Source organism: Cyclopterus lumpus, chromosome 24 (assembly GCF_009769545.1).
Source record: "Cyclopterus lumpus isolate fCycLum1 chromosome 24, fCycLum1.pri, whole genome shotgun sequence".
NCBI lineage: Eukaryota > Metazoa > Chordata > Actinopteri > Perciformes > Cyclopteridae > Cyclopterus > Cyclopterus lumpus.
Window position 1 is genome coordinate 1,987,369 of NC_046989.1, and position 27,500 is coordinate 2,014,868.

At 45.3% G+C, this 27,500-nt stretch overlaps 2 protein-coding genes across 5 annotated transcripts in view; one reads left to right on the top strand and one right to left on the bottom strand.

The window, feature by feature from the left end:
- nt5e (5'-nucleotidase, ecto (CD73)) overlaps positions 1-6,592 on the top strand; it is a 10,685-nt gene extending 4,093 nt beyond the window's left edge. The window contains exons 3-9 of the mRNA XM_034526961.1: positions 2,178-2,366; positions 3,632-3,829; positions 3,905-4,059; positions 4,206-4,314; positions 4,864-5,013; positions 5,618-5,818; positions 5,932-6,592. Coding sequence (XP_034382852.1) covers positions 2,178-2,366; positions 3,632-3,829; positions 3,905-4,059; positions 4,206-4,314; positions 4,864-5,013; positions 5,618-5,818; positions 5,932-6,101 — 1,172 coding nt within the window. The 3' untranslated portion in view covers positions 6,102-6,592. The remainder of the gene's footprint in view (positions 1-2,177; positions 2,367-3,631; positions 3,830-3,904; positions 4,060-4,205; positions 4,315-4,863; positions 5,014-5,617; positions 5,819-5,931) is intronic.
- A 777-nt stretch (positions 6,593-7,369) lies between these two features.
- snx14 (sorting nexin 14) overlaps positions 7,370-27,500 on the bottom strand; it is a 21,262-nt gene continuing 1,131 nt past the window's right edge. The window contains exons 2-29 of one of the 4 annotated variants that reach the window (XM_034527334.1): positions 27,384-27,500; positions 26,796-26,916; positions 25,869-25,942; positions 25,313-25,391; positions 25,147-25,190; positions 24,975-25,062; positions 24,788-24,872; positions 24,193-24,349; positions 23,817-23,892; positions 23,327-23,371; positions 22,252-22,332; positions 21,732-21,846; positions 21,468-21,623; positions 20,865-20,989; positions 20,588-20,646; positions 20,034-20,166; positions 18,197-18,383; positions 17,991-18,074; positions 17,537-17,637; positions 16,782-16,893; positions 12,914-12,954; positions 12,256-12,375; positions 11,351-11,474; positions 8,784-8,948; positions 8,296-8,391; positions 7,857-7,948; positions 7,672-7,768; positions 7,370-7,574 (exon numbers count right to left, since the gene is read on the bottom strand). The exon at positions 27,384-27,500 is cut by the window's right edge and continues 24 nt beyond it. In XM_034527334.1, coding sequence (XP_034383225.1) covers positions 7,700-7,768; positions 7,857-7,948; positions 8,296-8,391; positions 8,784-8,948; positions 11,351-11,474; positions 12,256-12,375; positions 12,914-12,954; positions 16,782-16,893; positions 17,537-17,637; positions 17,991-18,074; positions 18,197-18,383; positions 20,034-20,166; positions 20,588-20,646; positions 20,865-20,989; positions 21,468-21,623; positions 21,732-21,846; positions 22,252-22,332; positions 23,327-23,371; positions 23,817-23,892; positions 24,193-24,349; positions 24,788-24,872; positions 24,975-25,062; positions 25,147-25,190; positions 25,313-25,391; positions 25,869-25,942; positions 26,796-26,916; positions 27,384-27,500 — 2,746 coding nt within the window. In that variant the 3' untranslated portion in view covers positions 7,370-7,574; positions 7,672-7,699. Of the gene's footprint in view, positions 7,575-7,671; positions 7,769-7,856; positions 7,949-8,295; positions 8,392-8,783; positions 8,949-11,350; positions 11,475-12,255; positions 12,376-12,913; positions 12,955-16,781; positions 16,894-17,536; positions 17,638-17,990; positions 18,075-18,196; positions 18,384-20,033; positions 20,167-20,587; positions 20,647-20,864; positions 20,990-21,467; positions 21,624-21,731; positions 21,847-22,171; positions 22,333-23,326; positions 23,372-23,816; positions 23,893-24,192; positions 24,350-24,787; positions 24,873-24,974; positions 25,063-25,146; positions 25,191-25,312; positions 25,392-25,868; positions 25,943-26,795; positions 26,917-27,383 lie in introns of those variants that run through there. The other 3 variants (XM_034527335.1, XR_004609024.1, XM_034527337.1) reach the window with 3 other exon arrangements.

The following is a 27,500-nucleotide window of genomic DNA, read 5'->3' on the forward strand; positions in this document are numbered from 1 at the left end:
CCTCTCCCCTCATGCCTCACCTGTCTCACTTCTCCCCTCAGGCCCTCACCTGTCTCACCTCTTCCCTCACCTGTCTCACCTCTCCCCTCAGGCCCTCACCTGTCTCACCTCTCCCCTCATGCCTCACCTGTCTCACCTCTCCCCTCATGCCTCACCTGTCTCACCTCTCCCCTCATGCCTCACCTGTCTCACCTCTCCCCTCAGGCCCTCACCTGTCTCACCTCTCCCCTCATGCCTCACCTGTCTCACCTCTCCCCTCATGCCTCACCTGTCTCACCTCTCCCCTCATGCCTCACCTGTCTCACCTCTCCCCTCATGCCTCACCTGTCTCACCTCTCCCCTCAGGCCCTCACCTGTCTCACCTCTCCCCTCATGCCTCACCTGTCTCACCTCTCCCCTCATGCCTCACCTGTCTCACCTCTCCCCTCATGCCTCACCTGTCTCACCTCTCCCCTCAGGCCCTCACCTGTCTCACCTCTCCCCTCATGCCTCACCTGTCTCACCTCTCCCCTCATGCCTCACCTGTCCCACCTGTCTCCCCTCATGCCTCACCTGTCTCACCTCTCCCCTCAGGCCCTCACCTGTCTCACCTCTCCCCTCATGCCTCACCTGTCTCACCTCTCCCCTCATGCCTCACCTGTCTCACCTCTCCCCTCATGCCTCACCTGTCTCACCTCTCCCCTCAGGCCCTCACCTGTCTCACCTCTCCCCTCAGGCCTTCACCTGTCCCACCTGTCTCCCCTCAGGCCTCACCTGTCTCACCTCTCCCCTCAGGCCTCACCTGTCTCACCTGTCTCCCCTCAGGCCTCACCTGTCTCACCTCTCCCCTCAGGCCTCACCTGTCTCACCTCTCCCCTCAGGCCTCACCTGTCTCACCTCTCCCCTCAGGCCTCACCTGTCTCACCTCTCCCCTCAGGCCTTCACCTGTCCCACCTGTCTCCCCTCAGGCCTCACCTGTCTCACCTCTCCCCTCAGGCCTTCACCTGTCCCACCTGTCTCCCCTCAGGCCTCACCTGTCTCACCTCTCCCCTCAGGCCTCACCTGTCTCACCTCTCCCCTCAGGCCTCACCTGTCTCACCTCTCCCCTCAGGCCTCACCTGTCTCACCTCTCCCCTCAGGCCCTCACCTGTCTCACCTCTCCCCTCATGCCTCACCTGTCTCACCTCTCCCCTCAGGCCTTCACCTGTCCCACCTGTCTCCCCTCAGGCCTCACCTGTCTCACCTCTCCCCTCAGGCCTCACCTGTCTCACCTCTCCCCTCAGGCCTCACCTGTCTCACCTCTCCCCTCATGCCTCACCTGTCTCACTTCTCCCCTCAGGCCCTCACCTGTCTCACCTCTTCCCTCACCTGTCTCACCTCTCCCCTCAGGCCCTCACCTGTCTCACCTCTCCCCTCATGCCTCACCTGTCTCACCTCTCCCCTCATGCCTCACCTGTCTCACCTCTCCCCTCATGCCTCACCTGTCTCACCTCTCCCCTCAGGCCCTCACCTGTCTCACCTCTCCCCTCATGCCTCACCTGTCTCACCTCTCCCCTCATGCCTCACCTGTCTCACCTCTCCCCTCATGCCTCACCTGTCTCACCTCTCCCCTCATGCCTCACCTGTCTCACCTCTCCCCTCAGGCCCTCACCTGTCTCACCTCTCCCCTCATGCCTCACCTGTCTCACCTCTCCCCTCATGCCTCACCTGTCTCACCTCTCCCCTCATGCCTCACCTGTCTCACCTCTCCCCTCAGGCCCTCACCTGTCTCACCTCTCCCCTCATGCCTCACCTGTCTCACCTCTCCCCTCATGCCTCACCTGTCCCACCTGTCTCCCCTCATGCCTCACCTGTCTCACCTCTCCCCTCAGGCCCTCACCTGTCTCACCTCTCCCCTCAGGCCCTCACCTGTCTCACCTCTCCCCTCAGGCCTCACCTGTCTCACCTCTCCCCTCAGGCCTTCACCTGTCCCACCTGTCTCCCCTCAGGCCTCACCTGTCTCACCTCTCCCCTCAGGCCTCACCTGTCTCACCTCTCCCCTCATGCCTCACCTGTCTCCCCTCAGGCCTCACCTGTCTCACCTCTCCCCTCAGGTCTCACCTGTCTCACCTCTCCCCTCAGGCCTCACCTGTCTCACCTCTCCCCTCATGCCTCACCTGTCTCCCCTCAGGCCTCACCTGTCTCACCTCTCCCCTCAGGCCCTCACCTGCGGTTCCAGGACGAGGTGTCTGCGGTGCAGCTGCAGGTGGACCAGCTGCGCCTGCTGGGCGTGTCCCACATCGTGGCTCTGGGCCACTCGGGCTTCACGGTGGACCGGCTCATCGCCGAGCGCGTCCGCGGGGTCGACGTGGTCATCGGCGGCCACAGCAACACCTTCCTGTACTCAGGTAGGCACGAGCGGGCGCGCTGCATTCAGGTACACGCAGGAGAAACCGCACCTCCCTTAAATAACACCAATGAGCTGCTTATTTATTATTATTATTATTATTTATTTATCCGTGGTGGAGTGCAAACAAAGAGATTCCTTAAAACAATCTTTATTATTCCCACAACAACAACAACATCGGCAAAATATAATCAACAATATATTACAAACATGTAAATAAAAAAAGATAATAAATAACTAGCAGTGAAAAATAAATATTTCTAAAAGATTATCGTAGACAAACTAAATAATTGATTTAACCGTGTTGCACATATGAAATAAAATAAAACATTATTTATACTGCACATAAATTACTTAATAAACAATTACTGGCTTCAAGGTTTTCTCTCTACATTGTTCATTTTAAAATAGCAGAAATACAACAATAAAATATCTGCAGCAGAGAAAATGAAAGTTAAATATTAAATATAGTGCAAAACCAAATGTAATAATATGAGCGGATGTTTCTCCAGCTGTGAATGAAATGAGGAAAGTTGTCTTTATTTTAAATGCTTCATAACTCTCGTCTGTTATTGTTTCGCCCCAAACGAGAGGAAACAGTCGCGGTGAGTTCAAGAGCTCCGTAAACAATCCGGCGGTCTTTTATACACACAGGAGTTCAGGAATGTGTTTCGGCTGCACGGGAAAGTCCAAATGCACCAATTATGGATCAGCACTCGAGTCCGTTTTAAATCTTTTGTTGGTTCCAGGAACTTAAATGTGATTACGTTTCTTTGGGGTTTGGATAAAACGCTTTCAGAATAAAACTCCACGAGTCTTTCACCAAATGATTTGACGAGCACTAAAATTATCAGAAGAATCGATTGTGATAATAATAATAATAATAATAATAATACGCGACGAGAAGAAAACCTTTAAAGCTTCTTTACCGGCGACGACAAAGACCACCAAGCTTCCTGTCCTTTCACAATAAAAGCTCCACTCAAGCGTTTGCTTTTATTTGTTGGACTTTAATGAACTCCAAGATGTAATTCTGGGCCCTTGAGGGAACAACAGGAAGTAGAATGTTTGTGTACGTTCCTCTTTCAGCAGAACCGAGACTTTAAAACGTGATGATTCTGCACGTTTATTCACAATGAACATCAAAGACAACGGACTCTGGAAACACTTCAGTTGAGACTCAAAGTCACAGCTTCCTGTTCTTCTGTCAACTTCCTGTTGTTCTTCTAATCTAATCTCCCCCTCCCCCCCACATGGTCTCTCCAGGACCCCCTCCTTCCTCTGAGGTCCCTGCAGGTCCTTATCCCTTCATGGTGCAGTCAGCTGACGGGCGCCAGGTCCCCGTGGTGCAGGCGTACGCCTTTGGGAAGTACCTGGGTCGTCTCAAGGTGACCTTTGACGACGCCGGTGAGGTCCTGAAGGCCTCGGGGAACCCGGTCCTGCTGGACCACTCCGTCCCTCAGGGTACGCAGGACGTGACCTCCCACAGCCGGCGGGCTCCACCCGGCTCTTAAACTAACGTCCGAATGTCTCGTCCAGATCCGGAGGTTCTGGCCGACGTGGAGGAGTGGAAGAAGAATCTGGCCAACTACTCGGCGCAGGTGGTGGGGAAGACCCTGGTCTTCCTGAACGGGTCCACCGAGGAGTGCCGGTTCCGGGAGTGCAACCTGGGAAACCTGATCTGCGACGCCATGGTCGGTGTTCGAAGCCCTCTGGCTGACGACATCGTCCATGAAGTCTAATAAATCCACCTGCCGGTCGAGGCAGCGCTCTGTGTTACTGGAGGACGTGAACGATCTCACCTTAAATAAACATCACTCTCTCACTCCTCTGCTCTCAGGTGGACAACAGCGTGAAGCTCTCAGACGGCGAGCAGTGGAACCACGTCAGCGGCTGCATCTTCAACAGCGGCGGCGTCCGCACGTCCATCGACGAGCGGACCAGAAACGGTCAAAAGATAACGAGATATATACGGAATTAGAGTGTCTCACCCCAGAGTGTCATTAGAGTGTCTCACCCCAGAGTGTCATTAGAGTGTCTCACCCCAGAGTCTTATTAGAGTGTCTCACTCCAGCGTCTCACCCCAGAGTCTTATTAGAGTGTCTCACCCCCGAGTCTTATTAGAGTGTCTCACTCCAGCGTCTCACCCCAGAGTCTTATTAGAGTGTCTCACCCCCGAGTCTTATTAGAGTGTCTCACTCCAGCGTCTCACCCCTGAGTCTTATTAGAGTGTCACCCCAGAGTGTCATTAGAGTGTCTCACCCCACAGTCTTATTAAAGTGTCTCACCCCACAGTCTCATTAGAGTGTCTCACTCCAGCGTCTCACCCCAGTCTTATTAGTGTCTCACTACAGAGTTTCACTCCAGCATCTTATTACAGAGTCTCACTCCAAAGTCCCAGTACAGCATCACTCTAGTGTCTCATTAATATCTCACTCCAGCATCACTCTAGTGTACATCTCATCGTTGTCCTCGTTTCACTCTTGTTGAACCTGCAGGCTCCATCACCATGGAGGACCTGGTGGCCGTGCTCCCGTTCGGGGGAACCTTCGACCTGGTGCAGCTGAAGGGCTCCACGCTGCTCAGAGCCTTCGAACACTCTGTGAGGAGATACGGCCAGAGCACCGGGGAGTTCCTCCAAGTGTCCGGTACTTACACCCCCCCACACCCCACCCCCCCCCAGACCACGAGGCTGCACACTAAGCCTGAGGACCACGAGGTCCTGGATCCACCGGTCCAGTCCCCTCTAGCTCACTATTCATATTTATGAATCAATGTGATTACGTTTCTTCTCCATGAAAGGGCGAGAAGTTCAATAATAAGCAGGGTAAGCTTTAGGGCGGGGCTACGAGGTGATTGACAGGTGTCTGGTTGCAACAAAAAAAAAGAAGAAAAAAGAAGCAAAGATGGCGACGGAGAAAAAGCCGAATTCAAAGCTTCAAAACATCCGCGAACCGACGATTAATATAAAGTCTGTTTCATAAAAAAAAAACAAAAAAAACATAACTCGTTCCTCACAACGCGATTGGTCGATGGCTGAGAGCCCTGGAAATAAATCAAACCAAAATATTCACTTTATCTTTATATTCTGTGTGGTGCCAGTTGGACCTCTCTGGGGGGGCGGGGCTATGATCGGTTGGTGTAATGAATGAATGAATATATCTCGACAGGCTTCCAGGTGGAGCTGGACCTCTCTGGGGGGGCGGGGCTATGATCGGTTGGTGTAATGAATGAATGAATATATCTCGACAGGCTTCCAGGTGGAGCTGGACCTCTCTGGGGGGGCGGGGCGCCGCGTGAGGAGCCTCGCCGTGCTCTGCACGCGCTGCCGGGTCCCTCGATACGAAGCCGTCCGGGAGGACGCGGTCTACAAAGTGCTGCTGCCGGCCTACATGGTGGAGGGCGGGGACGGGTTCTCCATGATCGCCAAGGAGATGCTCAAGCACGACAGCGGTGAGAAGTCCGACCCTTTCGGGGGGGTTCCTGAACTCGTTAAGAAGAAGAAGAAGAAGAAAAAAAACGCACAATTTGTTTGTCGATTTCTTTTTTTTCCTCTTTCTCTGCAGGAGATTTGGACATTTCCGTCGTGTCCAACTACATCACGCAGCAGAAGAAAGTCTACCCGGCCGTGGAGGGACGCATCCGGTTCTACAACTCGGCCTCCGGACACCTGGTTCCCCTGGTTCCTCTGGTTCCCCTGGTTCCCCTGCTGTGGACTGTGTGTTGGAACATGTGACTCGAAGCACTAAAATGGGAATTTATTTGTACTTTTATATCAGTTTTACAATTATTAAAATTAAGAGGGGATCCAGCTGAAGAACTTTAATCTTTTTTTTACTTGCAGTCAAAATTCGCCTCGTTCAAACTTTTATTGACGCTGTTGTTTAAAGCCGATCAGACTGAGGAACAACAGCGTCAATAAAAGTATATATTTATATATTTATATATATATATATATTAGTACCTCGTAGGAGAGGCCACAAAGTGTGAACAATAACACGCTCATGTATTTACGTCTATGTGGAGCGTTGATGGAGCAGCTACAAGGTTAGCTTAGCTTAACGTTAGCTTAGCATTGATCAGAAAACACGCGGTTGTTCGTCTTGTGGAGAAAAACAACAAAAACATGAATTCAGACTTTAACAAATCATGAAGTTATTTCTTCCCGTTTACTTGTTGGAGCTGAAGGAAACTCAGACGACGTCGTGAAGGTTCTGAAACATGAAATAAAAACTCTTCACACCAGAAGCCGAGGCCTCCGATTTGATCGTGGCTTTAAACAGAAACTGAAAACCAACCGAGACTCAAAGTAAACGAGACCTTTAAAGACGTCTTCGTCTCCTCGTGAATGAACTCCGTGTGTACTTCACTGGCGCTCCTCGGGATCGGGAGAACAGGACGTCCTCTGTGCGTGAAGGAGCTCTGCATGTTAATGTCGGGGAACTCCTCCAGTCGGTTCTCCGCCAGCTGGCAAGCGGCCCGTTGGGTTGCCATGGAAACCATCTGCTCCCATTCACAATTTTTATGACATCTTAGAACTTTGTAAAATGTTGTAAGAATTCCATAATTCTATTTAAACTAACTTAGTTTTTTTTTACTGAGATTTTGAATGAGCACTAATTTATGAATGTCTTTTTCTGACAAGCTTTTTAATTCTAATTATTATTTCTTTATTGTATAACTTTTAAAAACTGACATTTGAAGGACATGAAACCTTCATGAGTCACAGCATTGTGCGTCATAAAGAAATCTTGACATGTAAAACTTTATTTCATTTTATAAAAGCAGATAACAAAAGTTGAAAAACTAAATACGACAGCTAAATAAATTAATAATAATAAATCGAACACGTCACAATGTGAAGCTCTAGAAGTTCTGCCATCAAATGTGTCTTATAAACAAATAATTAGTGTCTGAAGTTTAAAATAGTTTAAAACTGAATCATTTATAAAAGTATAAATATAGAAACGTCGTTAGTGAAAGAAAAAGACGACAGACGTTAACTGACATCAATAAATATAAATCTTTTTATTAATGCTTTTATATACATTGGAATGTGAAGATGACCCCGAAGTTGTTTTGGGGGGAAATCGTATTGCACTAAATTCGTAATCAATAATCAATAATCAATAACCCAGGAAGTGGGTCTGGTTCACATGGCGACGGCTTCCTTCGCTCCCTGCAGTTCACCTTATTGATCCGTTAACACCTGAGAGACATTTAAAAGATGTTTGAATACGTTCTTTAACCGTATAAAACACTAATTACATGTTGTTATTAACATAGCTCCTTCTGACATGAACAACCTCGTATGATGAATCCGGTGTTTCCGCGTCACTCGGTCACTTTGCCGAGTTCAGGGAAAAGCTCCCGCACGGCGACGTCCAGCAGGACGTACGTCATCTGAGGAGACGAGGAGACGAGGAGACGAGGAGTCAGAGAGGACAACGGGAAGCCGAGGTCTCACCTCATGAATCAAACTAACCCTCACCTGCTTGTTGAGGACGGGCTGCTGGAAGCCGTCGAACAGCAGGCGCACGCCGGCGTATTTCGCCTCCTGGCCGATGCACTTCGCCACCAAGTCTGGAAGCAGAACACACGCTTCATATTTAATGAGCTGAAGAGAAGAACAATATCAAACTGAGGTTGTGTGGACGCCTCAGATATGAATGATGGAAACATCACGTTTCAACTCAGATAAATAACACAAAGATAGATAGATTATATATTTCATTTTAAAGTTATTTCTTCTTCTCCGTTCATCGTAATTAAAGCTGAATCTGAACTTTGGGTTCTTGCAGCAAACCAGAGAATTCATTCTCCAGATGATGTCATGAAGTTTGGTTTCCTGAACATGAACAAAGCAGCACTAGTAGAAACGAGTCCATCTATAAATGTTGTTAATGTTGCGTGGCGGTCGCCGTGACAACCTGGTAAATAGTTCATCATCTCATCAAACGTCCTCTTGGCTCGGGCGCGTTGGTCCTCGGGGGTTCGCTCCTCGCTGCTCTCACAGAACATGGAGTCTGCACGACGACAGGAAGCAGGCAACGTTAATTCAGTCCGAAGGTCAAAGAAACTCTTCTGTTGCTTCACTGAAGCTGCCGAGGAATGAGTCTTCAACATTAAAATAATTACTAATCAATAAAGATATCCGTGTCACAGTTAAAAATGTTTAAAAGCAGACTCAAAACCTCCAGTCTGAGCTTTAATTATTCATCTTATTATTATGTATTACCTTTTTAGTTTAGCTGTATTTATTATTATTATTATTATTTATTGTATGTTATGTTTTTAGTCTGGCTTTTAATTGAGCTTCATATATTTAAATTAATTAAATAATTAAACTGTGAATTGATAATATTCATCATATTACTTGAATGTGTTCTAACTATAAAGTAATCTATTGTTCACGTACCTCTGAGCTGTGTGATGAGGGACACCAGGTGATGCTCCTGGAGGACCAGCTCCAGCTTGGCCTGCATGAACTGGTCCATGTAGGCTTCAAACGTGTTCTTCAGCAGGATCCTCCCAGCAGCCAGACACTGGTGGAGCCAGTCGGCCGTGTGGAACACCGTCCGCCCTGTGAGTGGAAACACCAGAAGAGTCACGACAGACCAAAGAGTCACGACACCGAGACCAAAGAGTCACGACACCAAAGAGTCACGACACCGAGACCAAAGAGTCACGACACCAAAGAGTCACGACACCGAGACCAAAGAGTCACGACACCAAAGAGTCACGACACAGAGACCAAAGAGTCACGACACCAAAGAGTCACGACACCGAGACCAAAGAGTCACGACACCAAAGAGTCACGACACCAAAGAGTCACGACACCGAGACCAAAGAGTCACGACACCAAAGAGTCACGACACAGAGACCAAAGAGTCACGACACCAAAGAGTCACGACACAGAGACCAAAGAGTCACGACACCGAGACCAAAGAGTCACGACACAGAGACCAAAGAGTCACGACACCAAAGAGTCACGACACAGAGACCAAAGAGTCACGACACCAAAGAGTCACGACACAGAGACCAAAGAGTCACGACACCAAAGAGTCACGACACAGAGACCAAAGAGTCACGACACAGAGACCAAAGAGTCACGACACCAAAGAGTCACGACACCGAGACCAAAGAGTCACGACACAGAGACCAAAGAGTCACGACACCAAAGAGTCACGACACAGAGACCAAAGAGTCACGACACCAAAGAGTCACGACACCAAAGAGTCACGACACAGAGACCAAAGAGTCACGACACCAAAGAGTCACGACACAGAGACCAAAGAGTCACGACACAGAGACCAAAGAGTCACGACACCAAAGAGTCACGACACCGAGACCAAAGAGTCACGACACCAAAGAGTCACGACACCGAGACCAAAGAGTCACGACACCAAAGAGTCACGACACAGAGACCAAAGAGTCACGACACAGAGACCAAAGAGTCACGACACAGAGACCAAAGAGTCACGACACCGAGACCAAAGAGTCACGACACCAAAGAGTCACGACACCAAAGAGTCACGACACCGAGACCAAAGAGTCACGACACCAAAGAGTCACGACACCAAAGAGTCACGACACAGAGACCAAAGAGTCACGACACCAAAGAGTCACGACACAGAGACCAAAGAGTCACGACACAGAGACCAAAGAGTCACGACACCAAAGAGTCACGACACCAAAGAGTCACGACACCAAAGAGTCACGACACAGAGACCAAAGAGTCACGACACCAAAGAGTCACGACACAGAGACCAAAGAGTCACGACACAGAGACCAAAGAGTCACGACACCGAGACCAAAGAGTCACGACACAGAGACCAAAGAGTCACGACACCAAAGAGTCACGACACAGAGACCAAAGAGTCACGACACCAAAGAGTCACGACACAGAGACCAAAGAGTCACGACACCAAAGAGTCACGACACAGAGACCAAAGAGTCACGACACCAAAGAGTCACGACACAGAGACCAAAGAGTCACGACACAGAGACCAAAGAGTCACGACACCGAGACCAAAGAGTCACGACACAGAGACCAAAGAGTCACGACACAGAGACCAGAGTCACGACACAGAGACCAAAGAGTCACGACACCAAAGAGTCACGACACAGAGACCAAAGAGTCACGACACAGAGACCGAAGAGTCACAACACAGAGACCAAAGAGTCACGACACAGAGACCAAAGAGTCTCGACAGAGACCAAAGAGTCACGACACAGAGACCAAAGAGTCACGACAGACCGAAGAGTCACGACAGACCGAAGAGTCACGACACAGAGACCAAAGAGTCACGACACCAAAGAGTCACGACACCAAAGAGTCACGACACAGAGACCGAAGAGTCTCGACATCAAGACCAAAGAGTCACGACACCAAAGAGTCACGACAGACCGAAGAGTCACGACACAGAGACCAAAGAGTCACGACACCAAAGAGTCACGACACCAAAGAGTCACGACACAGAGACCGAAGAGTCTCGACATCAAGACCAAAGAGTCACGACACCAAAGAGTCACGACAGACCGAAGAGTCACGACACAGAGACCAAAGAGTCACGACACCAAAGAGTCACGACACCAAAGAGTCACGACACCAAAGAGTCACGACACAGAGACCGAAGAGTCACGACACCAAGACCAAAGAGTCACGACACCAAGACCAAAGAGTCACGACACCAAGACCGAAGAGTCACGACACCAAGACCGAAGAGTCACGACACCAAAGAGTCACGACATAGAGACCAAAGAGTCACGACACCAAGACCAAAGAGTCACGACACAGAGACCAAAGAGTCACGACACCAAGACCAAAGAGTCACGACACCAAGACCAAAGAGTCACGACATCAAGACCAAAGAGTCACGACACAGAGACCAAAGAGTCACGACACCGAGACCGAAGGACAGACTGAAGAGTTCTTTCGATCCGTCGAGTTAAATTAAACAGAACTCAGTGAGCATCACTTACCGACGTACATCATGTAGTCATACATGCCGTCTACAGAGACCATCTCCAAGAAGAAGTTGTCGTTGTGTCTCTTCTCTGAACTCTCCGACAGGTTTGCGTTGTTCTTGAACAAGTCGTTGAAGAGCTGCAGGTGAAAGGAAAGCGTGGAGAATATTAATACACGATTTCTTTGTTTACCATATTTATTGCTTTTATTATTTGTATTGTTTTATGTTTATTGTTATGAACCTTTCACTGACTCAAATTCAGCTAAATGACAGTACTCAGCAAATAAACAATATTGTGGTTAATTGCTTAAAACACACAATTTAAATGACAGGGAAATAAAAGATTGAATTTTTAAAAAATCTAATTCCCTGACTAGAATGTAAAAGTAGTTTAGTTGGATCTTTTGAAAGATAACGACTTGATGCAGAAAAGAAAACAATTAGACATTTTAAACCAATTCTCGACCTTGTTGACGGACGTCAACGTCGTGTTTACGCTCTTACTTTTTTTAAACTACTTTTTAGCTTTTTTTTTTTAGAAGAAGAAGTCAAAGTTATGAGAATGCTGCTGCAGGAATGTTTTGTCTTTGCAATGCTGGAAGATGAAAAGATGATGGAAGTTTATTTTATTCCCGGATGTCTAGAGATGCGCTCCGTTTTAAAAGCATCGAGCAGTCGCACAGGGAGAAAGAAATAAAGCCCGTCTGTACATTGGAACGCTGGTTCTCTGGAACGGTCGTCATGGCGCCAACAACATCTACAACCCAAAGTGTCTCCGTCATCAGTTTCAAGTCTTCCTCCCAGAAGCGGAAATCCTCTCCGACCGTTTAAAAACGGACTTTGACAGGAAAGTGTTTTGATGAGGTTAATTAGTTTTCCCTTGAGGCCAGATTAACATCCTGGGGGGGGGAGTTGTACCTTCTTGTTGTTCTCGGGGGACGGGCTGAGGATCGTCAGCTCCGGCCGGCCGGGTTTGGGTTTGGGCGACTCGCAGGAGTTGAAGAAGGACTGGATGAACGGGTCCAGGTTCTGTCCTTTCTGGAACAACAGCAGCATTACAGTGTTTTCGTAAAGAAAACATCATGAAACGGGTTCAGGATGTAGAGCAGCAGCAGGTCAGAGGTCAGTTACAAAGCTGGAGGTTTGCCGATTATCTATTTTAAAAAAGGGACACATCCCATAATACGCCACACATCCTTCTCAGTGACCTTGAGCTAGCAGAGGTCGTCCATCGTGTACGTGTGTGTTGGAGAACAGAAACGTGTTGTAACTGAAGTTAGAGCACATGTGCTTTCACGAAGCCTCCAAATGTGTAGAACTAAAAGCAAATAAACTGTCATTTAATAGTAAATTAATATTTACTTAATGTGTCAGAGACGGACAATCTTTTTTTTTTTTATGCTCTAAAAAAATCTATATTTGAGTCAAACTGCTATTAAAACGTTTAACTTTTTGCTTCATTAGAATAAATAATGTGTTTTTATAAAAAAAAGGTGCGTTTACACTGAAGTGGAAATAAAGAATATTTAAAGAAATACCTCCATAATTAATCATCACAGCAACATTTCAGACTCACCTCTTTCATCAGCTTCCCCGGAACAGACTTAAACATCTTTCCTGAAAACAAAGGACAGTTTAATACAAACAATTAAATATAATAACAGGCAGAAGGCAGAAGGCCTGTTTTATATACTTTAAATCACATAGATATTTAGAAGTATATGAGACTTAAAGTTCTTTACAGTGCAAACAGGACACCGTTTAGTGCCTTGCTCAAAGGAAGTTAAGGAAGGAAATGTGTCTCAGGAACGCTGAAAGAGTTTAACGGGTTAGATTATGGGATGTTCTTTAAGAAGAAGAGTTAGATTATGGGATGTTCTTTAAGAAGAAGAGTTAGATTATGGGATGTTCTTTAAGAAGAAGAGTTAGATTATGGGATGTTCTCTAGAAAGAAGAGTTAGATTATGGGATGTTCTTTAGAAAGAAGAGTTTAACGAGTTAGATTATGGGATGTTCTTTAAGAAGAAGAGTTAGATTATGGGATGTTCTTTAAGAAGAAGAGTTAGATTATGGGATGTTCTTTAGAAAGAAGAGTTTAACGAGTTAGATTATGGGATGTTCTCTAGAAAGAAGAGTTAGATTATGGGATGTTCTTTAGAAAGAAGAGTTAGATTATGGGATGTTCTCTAGAAAGAAGAGTTAGATTATGGGATGTTCTTTAGAAAGAAGAGTTTAATGGGTTAGATTATGGGATGTTCTCTAGAAAGAAGAGTTTAACGAGTTAGATTATGGGATGTTCTTTAAGAAGAGTTTAACGGGTTAGATTATGGGATGTTCTTTAGAAAGAAGAGTTTAGCGGGTTAGATTATGGGATGTTCTTTAGAAAGAAGAGTTTAACGGGTTAGATTATGGGATGTTCTCTAGAAAGAAGAGTTTAATGGGTTAGATTATGGGATGTTCTCTAGAAAGAAGAGTTAGATTATGGGATGTTCTCTAGAAAGAAGAGTTTAACGGGTTAGATTATGGGATGTTCTCTAGAAAGAAGAGTTTAACGGGTTAGATTATGGGATGTTCTTTAGAAAGAAGGGTTTAACGAGTTAGATTATGGGATGTTCTTTAGAAAGAAGAGTTTAACAGGTTAGATTATGGGATGTTCTCTAGAAAGAAGAGTTTAACGAGTTAGATTATGGGATGTTCTTTAAGAAGACGAGTTTAACAGGTTAGATTATGGGATGTTCTTTAGAAAGAAGAGTTAGATTATGGGATGTTCTTTAAGAAGACGAGTTTAACAGGTTAGATTATGGGATGTTCTCTAGAAAGAAGAGTTTAACGGGTTAGATTATGGGATGTTCTTTAGAAAGAAGAGTTTAACGGGTTAGATTATGGGATGTTCTTTAGAAAGAAGAGTTTAACGAGTTAGATTATGGGATGTTCTTTAGAAAGAAGAGTTTAACGGGTTAGATTATGGGATGTTCTCTAGAAAGAAGAGTTTAATGGGTTAGATTATGGGATGTTCTCTAGATAGAAGAGTTAGATTATGGGATGTTCTCTAGAAAGAAGAGTTTAACGGGTTAGATTATGGGATGTTCTTTAGAAAGAAGGGTTTAACGAGTTAGATTATGGGATGTTCTTTAGAAAGAAGAGTTTAACAGGTTAGATTATGGGATGTTCTCTAGAAAGAAGAGTTTAACGAGTTAGATTATGGGATGTTCTTTAAGAAGACGAGTTTAACAGGTTAGATTATGGGATGTTCTTTAGAAAGAAGAGTTAGATTATGGGATGTTCTTTAAGAAGACGAGTTTAACAGGTTAGATTATGGGATGTTCTCTAGAAAGAAGAGTTTAACGGGTTAGATTATGGGATGTTCTTTAGAAAGAAGAGTTTAACGGGTTAGATTATGGGATGTTCTCTAGAAAGAAGAGTTTAACGGGTTAGATTATGGGATGTTCTCTAGAAAGAAGAGTTTAACGGGTTAGATTATGGGATGTTCTTTAGAAAGAAGAGTTTAACGGGTTAGATTATGGGATGTTCTCTAGAAAGAAGAGTTTAACAGGTTAGATTATGGGATGTTCTTTAGAAAGAAGAGTTTAACGGGTTAGATTATGGGATGTTCTTTAAGAAGATGAGTTAGATTATGGGATGTTCTCTAGAAAGAAGAGTTAGATTATGGGATGTTCTCTAGAAAGAAGAGTTTAACGGGTTAGATTATGGGATGTTCTCTAGAAAGAAGAGTTTAACGGGTTAGATTATGGGATGTTCTTTAGAAAGAAGGGTTTAACGAGTTAGATTATGGGATGTTCTCTAGAAAGAAGAGTTTAACAGGTTAGATTATGGGATGTTCTTTAGAAAGAAGAGTTTAACAGGTTAGATTATGGGATGTTCTCTAGAAAGAAGAGTTTAACGAGTTAGATTATGGGATGTTCTTTAAGAAGACGAGTTTAACAGGTTAGATTATGGGATGTTCTTTAGAAAGAAGAGTTAGATTATGGGATGTTCTTTAAGAAGACGAGTTTAACAGGTTAGATTATGGGATGTTCTCTAGAAAGAAGAGTTTAACGGGTTAGATTATGGGATGTTCTTTAGAAAGAAGAGTTTAACGGGTTAGATTATGGGATGTTCTCTAGAAAGAAGAGTTTAACAGGTTAGATTATGGGATGTTCTTTAGAAAGAAGAGTTTAACGGGTTAGATTATGGGATGTTCTTTAAGAAGATGAGTTAGATTATGGGATGTTCTCTAGAAAGAAGAGTTAGATTATGGGATGTTCTCTAGAAAGAAGAGTTAGATTATGGGATGTTCTCTAGAAAGAAGAGTTTAACGGGTTAGATTATGGGATGTTCTTTAGAAAGAAGGGTTTAACGAGTTAGATTATGGGATGTTCTTTAGAAAGAAGAGTTTAACAGGTTAGATTATGGGATGTTCTCTAGAAAGAAGAGTTTAACGAGTTAGATTATGGGATGTTCTTTAAGAAGACGAGTTTAACAGGTTAGATTATGGGATGTTCTTTAGAAAGAAGAGTTAGATTATGGGATGTTCTTTAAGAAGACGAGTTTAACAGGTTAGATTATGGGATGTTCTCTAGAAAGAAGAGTTTAACAGGTTAGATTATGGGATGTTCTTTAGAAAGAAGAGTTAGATTATGGGATGTTCTTTAGAAAGAAGAGTTTAACAGGTTAGATTATGGGATGTTCTTTAAGAAGACGAGTTTAACAGGTTAGATTATGGGATGTTTTTAAGAAGACGAGTTTAACAGGTTAGATTATGGGATGTTCTTTAGAAAGAAGAGTTTAACGAGTTAGATTATGGGATGTTCTTTAAGAAGACGAGTTTAACAGGTTAGATTATGGGATGTTTTTAAGACGAGTTTAACAGGTTAGATTATGGGATGTTCTTTAGAAAGAAGAGTTTAACGGGTTAGATTATGGGATGTTCTTTAGAAAGAAGAGTTAGATTATGGGATGTTCTTTAGAAAGAAGAGTTTAACGGGTTAGATTATGGGATGTTCTCTAGAAAGAAGAGTTTAACGGGTTAGATTATGGGATGTTCTTTAGAAAGAAGAGTTAGATCATGGGATGTTCTTTAGAAAGAAGAGTTTAACGGGTTAGATTATGGGATGTTCTTTAGAAAGAAGAGTTTAACGGGTTAGATTATGGGATGTTCTCTAGAAAGAAGAGTTTAACGGGTTAGATTATGGGATGTTCTCTAGAAAGAAGAGTTTAACGGGTTAGATTATGGGATGTTCTTTAGAAAGAAGAGTTTAACGGGTTAGATTATGGGATGTTCTCTAGAAAGAAGAGTTTAACGGGTTAGATTATGGGATGTTCTCTAGAAAGAAGAGTTTAACGGGTTAGATTATGGGATGTTCTTTAGAAAGAAGAGTTTAACGGGTTAGATTATGGGATGTTCTCTAGAAAGACGCCCTGTGACCCACAGGATGCGTTCGTACCCAGGTTGACGTCGGGCAGCATCCGGTCCAGGAACTGAGACTCCATGCTGTGAGGAGACAGGAAGTCTGCCAGCAGCTGACTGTTGCTGAGCTCTGGGTGCTGCAGGAGTCTCTACACACACACACACACACACACACACACACACACACACACACACACACACACACACACACACACACACACACACACACACACACACACACACACACACACACACACACACACACACACACACACACACACACACACACACACACACACACACACACACACACACACACACACACACACACACACACACACACACACACACACACACACACACACACACTTTAGAATTCGTGAAGCTTTTAATTTCGCTCATTTATAGAATGTGTGATAGTTAAATAATTAGCGGTTCCTTCTTTTCCAGTTAAATAAAAAAATATAATCTGTTTTGACTTCTTGTTTCAATCACTGTCAGTATTGTACATGTATAATATGTAATATTAAATAAATAATAATAAATGTATCGTCCCTGTCGAATAAATACATCTAATTCAATTAAAAATAAGGTAATTAGGGTTATTTTGATTGATTTCTTTAGATCATTGTGAACTCTTCATCATCCTCTTCATACCGTTTTGTTTTGCTGCCCTCTAAAGACGAAGCGTATTAAATAACATTTTAATTCACAGATCAAGAGAGCCGTTTGGTTTCTTTAATTAAAAAGCAACAATAATTAAAACACGAGCCGCCGATGAAGGTTTCAAACCTGTAAATATTCCTCAAATTCTTCCCTTTTGGACGAGAGAAAATCTGAATTCTTTGGTCCGAGGATTCTTTTGGAAGGAAGCTGAGCGTCTGCAAACGTGCCTGAAGAAGGAGATTAGAATGAATGAATGAGCACACACACACACACACACACACACACACACACACACACACACACACACACACACACACACACACACACACACACACACACACACACACACACACACACACACACACACACACACACACACACACACACACACACACACACACACACACACTATTTTCTATAAAATTCATTATATTTTATAGAAATAAAACAATAGTACCATCACGTTTGACTAAATATATTCTGATATTATTCAAGCATTTGGTGTCTATGAACTCACAAGTTGAATATTAACACTATTGTTTCCCTCATTTAAAAAACGCCCCGTTCTCTTCGACGTTACCGTGGAACTCGGTGAGTTTGGACTCCAGCACGTAGAACTCCAGGTACCTCCTGTAGACCGACCACTTCTCGGGGTCGTGGCCGACTGCGGAGGAAAGCCGACGGTTTAAAACCCGCTGATCTGGTTCAAGTCTGAAGGAGCGGCATGCGCCGGCTCGGCCCCGCCCACTCGGGCCCCGCCCACTCGGGCCCCGCCCACTCGCTCACCTTCCTTGCGGTCTCCGCGCTCCACGTCGATGCAGAAGACCGGAACCTTCTCCCGCTTCACGTCGTCGTCGTAGATGTCGATGTACGGGATGACGACGCTCCACGCCGACAGGTTCCTCAGGGAGCCCGGCGTGGAGGCCGGCTCGGCGGGGGAGTCGTCCTCCAGCACCACGGTCGCCTCCTCCACCTGCAAGGAGACGAGGAGACAGTGAAGGAGTCCACATGGAAGGAGACGAGGAGACAGTGAAGGAGTCCACATGGAAGGAGACAGTGAAGGAGTCCACCTGCAAGGAGACGAGGAGACAGTGAAGGAGTCCACCAGCAGGGGGACGAGGAGACAGTGAAGGCGTCCACATGGAAGGAGACGAGGAGACAGTGAAGGAGTCCACATGGAAGGAGACAGTGAAGGAATTCACCCGCAAGGAGACGAGGAGACAGTGAAGGAGTCCACATGGAAGGAGACGAGGAGACAGTGAAGGAGTCCACATGGAAGGAATTCACCCGCAAGGAGACGAGGAAATAGTGAAGGAGTCCACCCGCAAGGAGACGAGGAAATAGTAAAGGAATTCACCCGCAAGGAGACGAGGAAATAGTGAAGGAATTCACCCGCAAGGAGACAATGAAGGAGTCCACCAGCAGGGGGACGAGGAGACAGTGAAGGAGTCTACATGGAAGGAGGCGAGGAGACAGTGAAGGCGTCCACATGGATGAGGACATAGTAAAGGAATTCACCCGCAAGGAGACAAGGACATAGTGAAGGAGTTCACCCGCAAGGAGACGAGGAAATAGTGAAGGAGTCCACCCGCAAGGAGACGAGGAAATAGTAAAGGAATTCACCCGCAAGGAGACGAGGAAATAGTGAAGGAATTCACCCGCAAGGAGACAATGAAGGAGTCCACCAGCAGGGGGACGAGGAGACAGTGAAGGAGTCTACATGGAAGGAGGCGAGGAGACAGTGAAGGCGTCCACATGGATGAGGACATAGTAAAGGAATTCACCCGCAAGGAGACAAGGACATAGTGAAGGAGTTCACCCGCAAGGAGACGAGGAAATAGTGAAGGAGTCCACCCGCAAGGAGACAAGGACATAGTGAAGGAGTCCACCCGCAAGGAGACGAGAAAATAGTGAAGGAGTCCACCCGCAAGGAGACAAGGACATAGTGAAGGAGTCCACCCGCAAGGAGACGAGGAAATAGTGAAGGAGTCCACCCGCAAGGAGACAAGGACATAGTGAAGGAGTCCACCCGCAAGGAGACAAGGAAATAGTGAAGGAGTCCACCCGCAAGGAGACAAGGACATAGTGAAGGAGTTCACCCGCAAGGAGACGAGGAAATAGTGAAGGAGTCCACCCGCAAGGAGACAAGGACATAGTGAAGGAGTTCACCCGCAAGGAGACGAGGAAATAGTGAAGGAGTCCACCCGCAAGGAGACAAGGACATAGTGAAGGAGTTCACCCGCAAGGAGACAAGGACATAGTGAAGGAGTTCACCCGCAAGGAGACAAGGACATAGTGAAGGAGTCCACCCGCAAGGAGACAGTGAACGAGTGAAGGAATTCACTGCCGACGTGAAAACAAACCAACGGGTTCCTCGTTCAGGTGTCATCACCTGATTAAAAAAGGCTTTGACGTGCAGTCAATCATAATTTATCTGGTGAATTTAGATGTTTGCAGATAAACGGATTAAAAGAAAAGAAAAATTACTGTGGAAGTCCAAAAATAAGCTGGAGAGGAGTCCAAGGTATTGATCACAGGTATTTAATCACAGGTATTTAATCACAGGTATTTATTCACAGGTATTTAATCCCAGGTATTTAATCAGGTATTTATTCGCGCTCACCAGCTCCTCGTCGAAGTCGCCCATGGCGCTCGGCGGCAGCACGGCGCCCTCCATGGTCGTGCTCTTGAACACGCCTTTGATTCTGCTGCCGATCCGGCCGATGCCGAACGACTCGCCGCGCTTGGACGAGTTCCTGAACAGAAGAAACGCCGACGGCCGTCAGGCGAGACTCGAACCCACGAGTCTCCTGCAGCCGAGCGCTTCATGTCAGACTCGTGGAGGCGACTACGGCTGCTTCAGGACATTTAGGAAGTACTGAGAAATGGGAATGAACTGGTTTGTTCGTTCATATATTATTCTGATGGATTTGAGCCCCTTTTCATGAATGAAAGGTGGTAAATAAATGTGATTATTGTATATTTGCTGTGGTTTTAACACCAGGAACAACAAACCGTGACTTCCTTCTTCCTGAAGCTGCAATAAGAAACACCTGGAGATCATCATTCAGCTACGACAATAACAATAAAAGTCGAATCGTACGGTGAAATAATCACGATTAGTACCGTAATGAATAAACTTTGTCTCATTTTTAACTAAACGTCCACATCACAAACCTGTTGATCCGTGAGTTCCTGGTTGGAGACTCCGCCCCCCTCAGCAGGTGTCTGAAGTACTGAACACACAACATAAATCAATGGAACATATACACTGCAGCATTAATATATAAACCTTTATGAACTTTAATAATAAATGCATCACGTATTATAATGTGCTTGTTTTTTTGTAAAACTCATTCAGTAAAATGAAGTAAAAGTATAAAGTGAATGTAAATACTGAAGTACAAGTACCTCAAGCTGTGTATGTTCTCCAGCGGGTTCTCCAGGTTCTTACCTCATCGCTGTGACAGAACATCGGGGTGAAGACCCTCTCCAGCAGAGACAGGACGTGTTCGTAGGCCTCGAACAGGCAGTGCATCGTCTGCAGCTTCACCACGCCCATATACGGACCTTCAGCAACTGAGGGGGAGGAGCTTAAACTTTAAAAATCAAAGAGTTCCCGACACTCTGAAGGTTTAAAGAGCGGCTCGGCGGTTAAATGGAGGTTCGAGTGTTTAGAGGACTTTCAGCTCCAAAAACAACCCGTTACTACATTTCCCATGATGCAACGCTGCGTCTTTGCGGCCCTCGGTTTGTAACGCAGGTCGCTTGGACATAACCGGGGCGACTGTTCTAACTTCATAAAGTCACATGAGACATTTTGAACTGTGTGAGCGATGGAACCAGAAACATTGGAGGTGAAGTCGTGACTATCGCTTTTATTTTGAAAAAGCAATAAAAATGAATATTCCAATAATGTTCCTGTTTACATGACAAAGCATCGACGGGATCTTTAAGGTACGTTCACTCCCCTTTTCCTTTTGTGCTGATCTGAGATCAGATGACTTTAATAACATGCCTGGAGAGAGAGGATACTGTACATTAGAGAGCCTCTTACTGTTCCTGATCTCCTCCACGATGAACCGGTCGAAGCTGATCTTGTCGATGCTCTCGTCCAGGCAGTACGTCTCGTAGATGTGCAGCACTTCACCGTGAAGCCGCTGCAGCTCAGAGTCGCTCAGGTCCGGACTCAGGATCTTATCGTTGAACTCCTCTGGAAGGAAACCACATACAGACGGTTATATATGCACATAGCGTGTGTGTGTGTGTGTGTGTGTGTGTGTACATGTATCCACACACAGCTGCTTGAGGGGTTTCTTACCCACAGTGAGGCAGAACTGCAGCACGTGGACGGCTCCTTCCTGCTTCAGGAAGTTCATGAAGCGAAAGAGGAGATCCTGCTGCTCCCTGATCTCCTTCAGGTCCAACTTCAGCACCTGAAGGAGGGACATGTTTAGTGAGTTTAAGGAATACTAGTTATTATTATTATTATTATTATAATGAAAATAGAATGAGAGAGGACCAAACCCCTGAACCACCACATGAAGGTTCTTTAGTTACAGTATTAAGATGATCAACAGGGAGTCAATGTATATTAACTGATGGTAGTTTAATCAATAATAAAGACTAAGGTGATCATTTGTTTTGTTTGTAACGGATAGAGATCCAAGTATCTTCTGCTGTAATATAGTGTGTAAAATGTGGTGAAGTTGGAGTATAAAGTGGCATTAAATACTAAAGACAAGTAGCTCAAACACATACATTGGTTTATTGATTATATTGATTAATGATAGGCGGCTCCCCTCAGTCGGTCCGTGGAGAACCGGGTCTCCGGTACTCACAGACGGCTTCTTGGTGCTGACGTCTGCGTATTTCTGTAAGAACGGCACCAGAGAGGACGGAGCATCGGTGGAGGCTTCAGGCTGCAGACACACGAGAACATGGAGATGAAGCTGATCAGAGAGCAGAACATGGAGATGAAGCTGATCAGAGGACAGAACATGGAGATGAAGCTGATCAGAGGACAGAACATGGAGATGAAGCTGATCAGAGAGCAGAACATGGAGATGAAGCTGATCAGAGGACAGAACATGGAGATGAAGCTGATCAGAGGACAGAACATGGAGATGAAGCTGATCAGAGGGCAGAACATGGAGATGAAGCTGATCAGAGGGCAGAACATGGAGATGAAGCTGATCAGAGAGCAGAACATGGAGATGAAGCTGATCAGAGGGCAGAACATGGAGATGAAGCTGATCAGAGGACAGAACATGGAGATGAAGCTGATCAGAGAGCAGAACATGGAGATGAAGCTGATCAGAGGGCAGAACATGGAGATGAAGCTGATCAGAGGACAGAACATGGAGATGAAGCTGATCAGAGAGCAGAACATGGAGATGAAGCTGATCAGAGAGCAGAACATGGAGATGAAGCTGATCAGAGAGCAGAACATGGAGATGAAGCTGATCAGAGAGCAGAACATGGAGATGAAGCTGATCAGAGGGCAGAACATGGAGATGAAGCTGATCAGAGGACAGAACATGGAGATGAAGCTGATCAGAGAGCAGAACATGGAGATGAAGCTGATCAGAGAGCAGAACATGGAGATGAAGCTGATCAGAGAGCAGAACATGGAGATGAAGCTGATCAGAGAGCAGAACATGGAGATGAAGCTGATCAGAGAGCAGAACATGGAGATGAAGCTGATCAGAGAGCAGAACATGGAGATGAAGCTGATCAGAGAGCAGAACATGGAGATGAAGCTGATCAGAGGACAGAACATGGAGATGAAGCTGATCAGAGAGCAGAACATGGAGATGAAGCTGATCAGAGAGCAGAACATGGAGATGAAGCTGATCAGAGAGCAGAACATGGAGATGAAGCTGATGAGGAGATGCGTGTTCTTCTGGAACTCACTGGAGCGTCATCAACGAATATCAGCACCATGAGGTTCACCGTGTCCTGAAACACGGAGACACGTCGTCTTAGAGTTCAGATCAGTTCGGTTTTATTATTTATTCATAAAATATTGTGTGGAAACTTCTGTAAAAGGACCGACAAAGTATTATTATTATTATTATAATGTTACTTTATTTATAAAAAAGGTACTCAAAGGCACGTTACATGGTAGAAACAATAACAATATAAACCAGAGATGACGTCATAAGTAGCTTCACAGGAGAAAAGCAGACGTCGTATTTTAAGTGCTTTGCTTTGTAGTCACATAATTTATTTGTATCTCTTTGGTTTTTTATTCGTTTCATCTATTTAAATGTTCCCTTAGTTTGTCTTTTGTTGGCCTTTCTGTTGTTTTATTCTCTTTGTCGGTCAAAGCACTTTGTAAACTGTAAAGTTTATGAATGAAATACATTTGCACAAAGAGTGGCGTTAAACCTGCTTCACTTACGGGGTCGGCCATGAAGTCCATCGTCGGCAGCAAGACGGAACCGGCCATCACCTCCCGCAGCAGCAGAGCCAGAGACCTGGGGAACCATGTCGAAACAAACAGCTAATAAACTAAAGAGAAGAAGACTCAATCTGGTGGAACAGAGCAGGAAGTAAAAGACGACATTAAAAGACATCGTAGAACGCACGACTTTATGGGGTCAAACTGGTTCTGGTGGGTTTCAGTGGGACGTTTTGCGTCTGTATTTTGGCTGCAGACTTATTATAAAGACATTCAAGATAAATGTATGAACACAAATTAAAAAAAAAGGTCCCTAGTGACGCACAAGGGTTCCTAACTCTGAAGCGGGTGGAACCCGGTTGGGTCTCTCGTCTACCTGCAGTCGGTGGCTTTGGGCGGCATGACGTAAGGAAACAGCATCTCGGTCAGCTTCCTCAGGTACAGCAGCTCGTCTCTCCGGCTGCGCAGCGCGATGTGGAGGTCGGCGCCGTACTCGTCCAGAGCCGCCTGCTGTAAACCCTCCACGTCCTTCACTGCACACACACACACACACACACACACACACACACACACACACACACACACACACACACACACACACACACACACACACACACACACACACACACACACACACACACACACACACACACACACACACACACACACACACACACACACACACACACACACACACACACACACACACACACACACACACACACACACACACACACACACACACACACACACACACACGATATTACTGGAGGTCACCTGACACAATTCATACCAACGTTATCCACCATGAATATAACATGAAACTTGGATTCACGATACCAGAAATATGCGTCTTTATATTCCCGAGTCTAAATAATAATAATAATAATAATAATAATAATGGCTTCAAGGTAAATGAATATGAATGAAGGAACGTCAGCAGAGAGGATCGGAGTGAGGAGGACTGGTACCTTTGTGTCGAGCTTTTGCAATAATCTCAATATGCTTCATGGCAGCTTTCATCACTTTGTCTGCAAACACGGCCGGAACATCGACCTGCCAGCAATGACAAGTGATGAAGCACATGTTCTCACGTTCTCACGTTCTGACGTTCTGAGGAGGCTGGAGAACCGAGAGGCTCTGAGAAAACACACAAACCTTCTGAGCCCGGCGGACGAGCACCGACGCGAAGAAGCGGAAGGTCATCCTCACTTCGTCCACACACGCCTCGTCATCCGTGATGTCCCTGAACGCCACAGGAGGAAGTTCAGAACAGCTTCTACATGTTTACATAACATGTAAACTATGAGGGGGGGGGGGGGGCTCTTACCTGTACCAGGGGTACACAAAGTTCTCCAGAACCAACTCAAACACCTACAGATCCCACACAAAATGTTTATATTTACATTCAGCAACAGTTTAAATGTGTAATTGTGCAAGAAAATAGACAGATAATACATTTAAAAAAGGTATAAAGTATGTTTCACGTGAGGCACCTCTGCTACTGAAGCGTCCACTTTGGAATGGACCTTCAGGTCCAACCACGGCTGATAGTTTTCGAGGAGCAGCGTCGGCCTGCGAAGAACAAAACATGTCTTATTATAATTATAATTATAATAATATAATTATTATAATATAATAATATCATTAATATGCGTGTGTGCTTCTCAATCGCATCTCTGCTCGCCACCATTTGGGTGTTTTTGGGAGACGAGAGATTAACGTTGTGGGTCTTAAGACATTAAACTATTCAGATCATCTGATGCTGTAGTGCTTAATAATATCCACTAGGGGGCACACTTGTGTCCTAGTTGTACTGAATTAAAGAATTCTTTAACAGTTTGGTGACAAAGGAAAATATGTTGAGTACATTGTTGTTTTTTTTTCAACCAACGTCTTCTTTCAAACTCGTAGAAAAAAACTTATTTGTCTGTTTACGTGTGTAGATTTCTTCCAAATTCACCAAAAGTTACCATTACATAACCTCTCTATTATTATTATTATTATTATTATAATAGTTGATTAAATAGCGCTGTAAACAACCAGACGTACCGGTGACGGTTGCACTTCACCTTCCCGCACACGGCACAGCTGTGACCCAGAGGAAACAGCTCCTGCTCCCGCCGCTGGAGGAGGAGAACCACGTTATTCAGGAGAACGTGTGATCAGGAGAACGTGTGATCAGTAGAACGTGTGATCAGTAGAACGTGTGATCAAGCGATCACTAGAACGTGTGATCAGGAGAACGTGTGATCAGGAGAACGTGTGATCAGTAGAACGTGTGATCAGGAGAACGTGTGATCACTAGAACGTGTGATCAGTAGAACGTGTGATCAGGTGAACGTGTGATCATGCGATCAGTAGAACGTGCGATCAGGAGAACGTGTGATCAGGAGAACGTGTGATCAGGAGAACGTGTGATCACTAGAACGTGTGATCACTAGAACGTGTGATCAGGTGAACGTGTGATCATGCGATCAGTAGAACGTGTGATCAGTAGAACGTGTGATTGTGACTTCATGTTTCTCTAGTCTCTCATCATGTGACTTTGTAAACAACCAATCAGTGTTTAGACCAACCGGAGGAGAGCTAGTAATATTAGCTAGTAACGTTAGCAGCACCGCTAACGGAGAACCGGCTGAGGTTCACTTCAGTTACATGATGATGTGTTCAGGCTCTGCTCAGTGAAAACGAGTACTGAATGCAGGTAAATGATAACGTTCTCATGATGCGTTCAGGCTCCAGTCAGTAAAATTGAGTACTAAATGAAGGTAAATGATAACGTTCTCATGATGCGTTCAGGTGTAATCTAGTAAAATGTAGTGTTGGTGATGAACTAGAATAAACCCAGATGTTTTCACTTGAATATAAAATAGATATTAGAGATGAATTATGAGCCGTTTAACTTCCTCCCAGCTCTGAGCTCATTATTAAGCTTCTTCCTGAAGGACCCGTGAGCTCTACGCGTGGTGGACTCACGTTGCTCCTCGGCTTGGCGCTGAAGAAGACGTCGGGCAGGAGGGACTCCGGGCCGAGGGAGCAGTAGAAGGAGGCGACGCCGGCCAGGAACGACCAGAAGACCATCAGGACGTGGAGGAACCTGCGGGGGCGTCGTCCTTTAGTCCTCAAACGTCTCGAACCAAAACTCAAAACTACTTCAACTTGCTGTTGTGTACGACAACAAATGTGTTTTTATTTGCCTCCTTTGGCTTGAAAAGTTATTGAGCAATAAGATGGATAGTTTTATTAATATCATATTTATTTTTATTTGCAGATTAATATATTGTGGAGTTCCTTGTAACTGATAATAATAATAATAATAATAATAATTAAATAAATACGACTACCAATATCATATTAATAATGAAATAATAAAAATACTGGCGCAAACCCAGATATCGAAGATATTCTTTCTAATTTTTCACGGCCTCATGAAAGCAATATTAATGTTCTCTTAGCGTGTCCCCGAACCTGAGAGCTCTGACTGGCTCGACGCACAGGTGAGTTATCCAGCAGCCCTGGTGGAACCAGACGTCACGTGACTCTCCCAGCATGCACTTTGTTTACCTGTTGAGCAACAGAGTCAGCGACGCCATCGCAAGCAGCACGAAGCAGAAGACCGGATACTGACGACCGGCTTCCCTCAGCGCGTCAAGCTTCAGCCCCCGTTTCAGAGACGTTAGG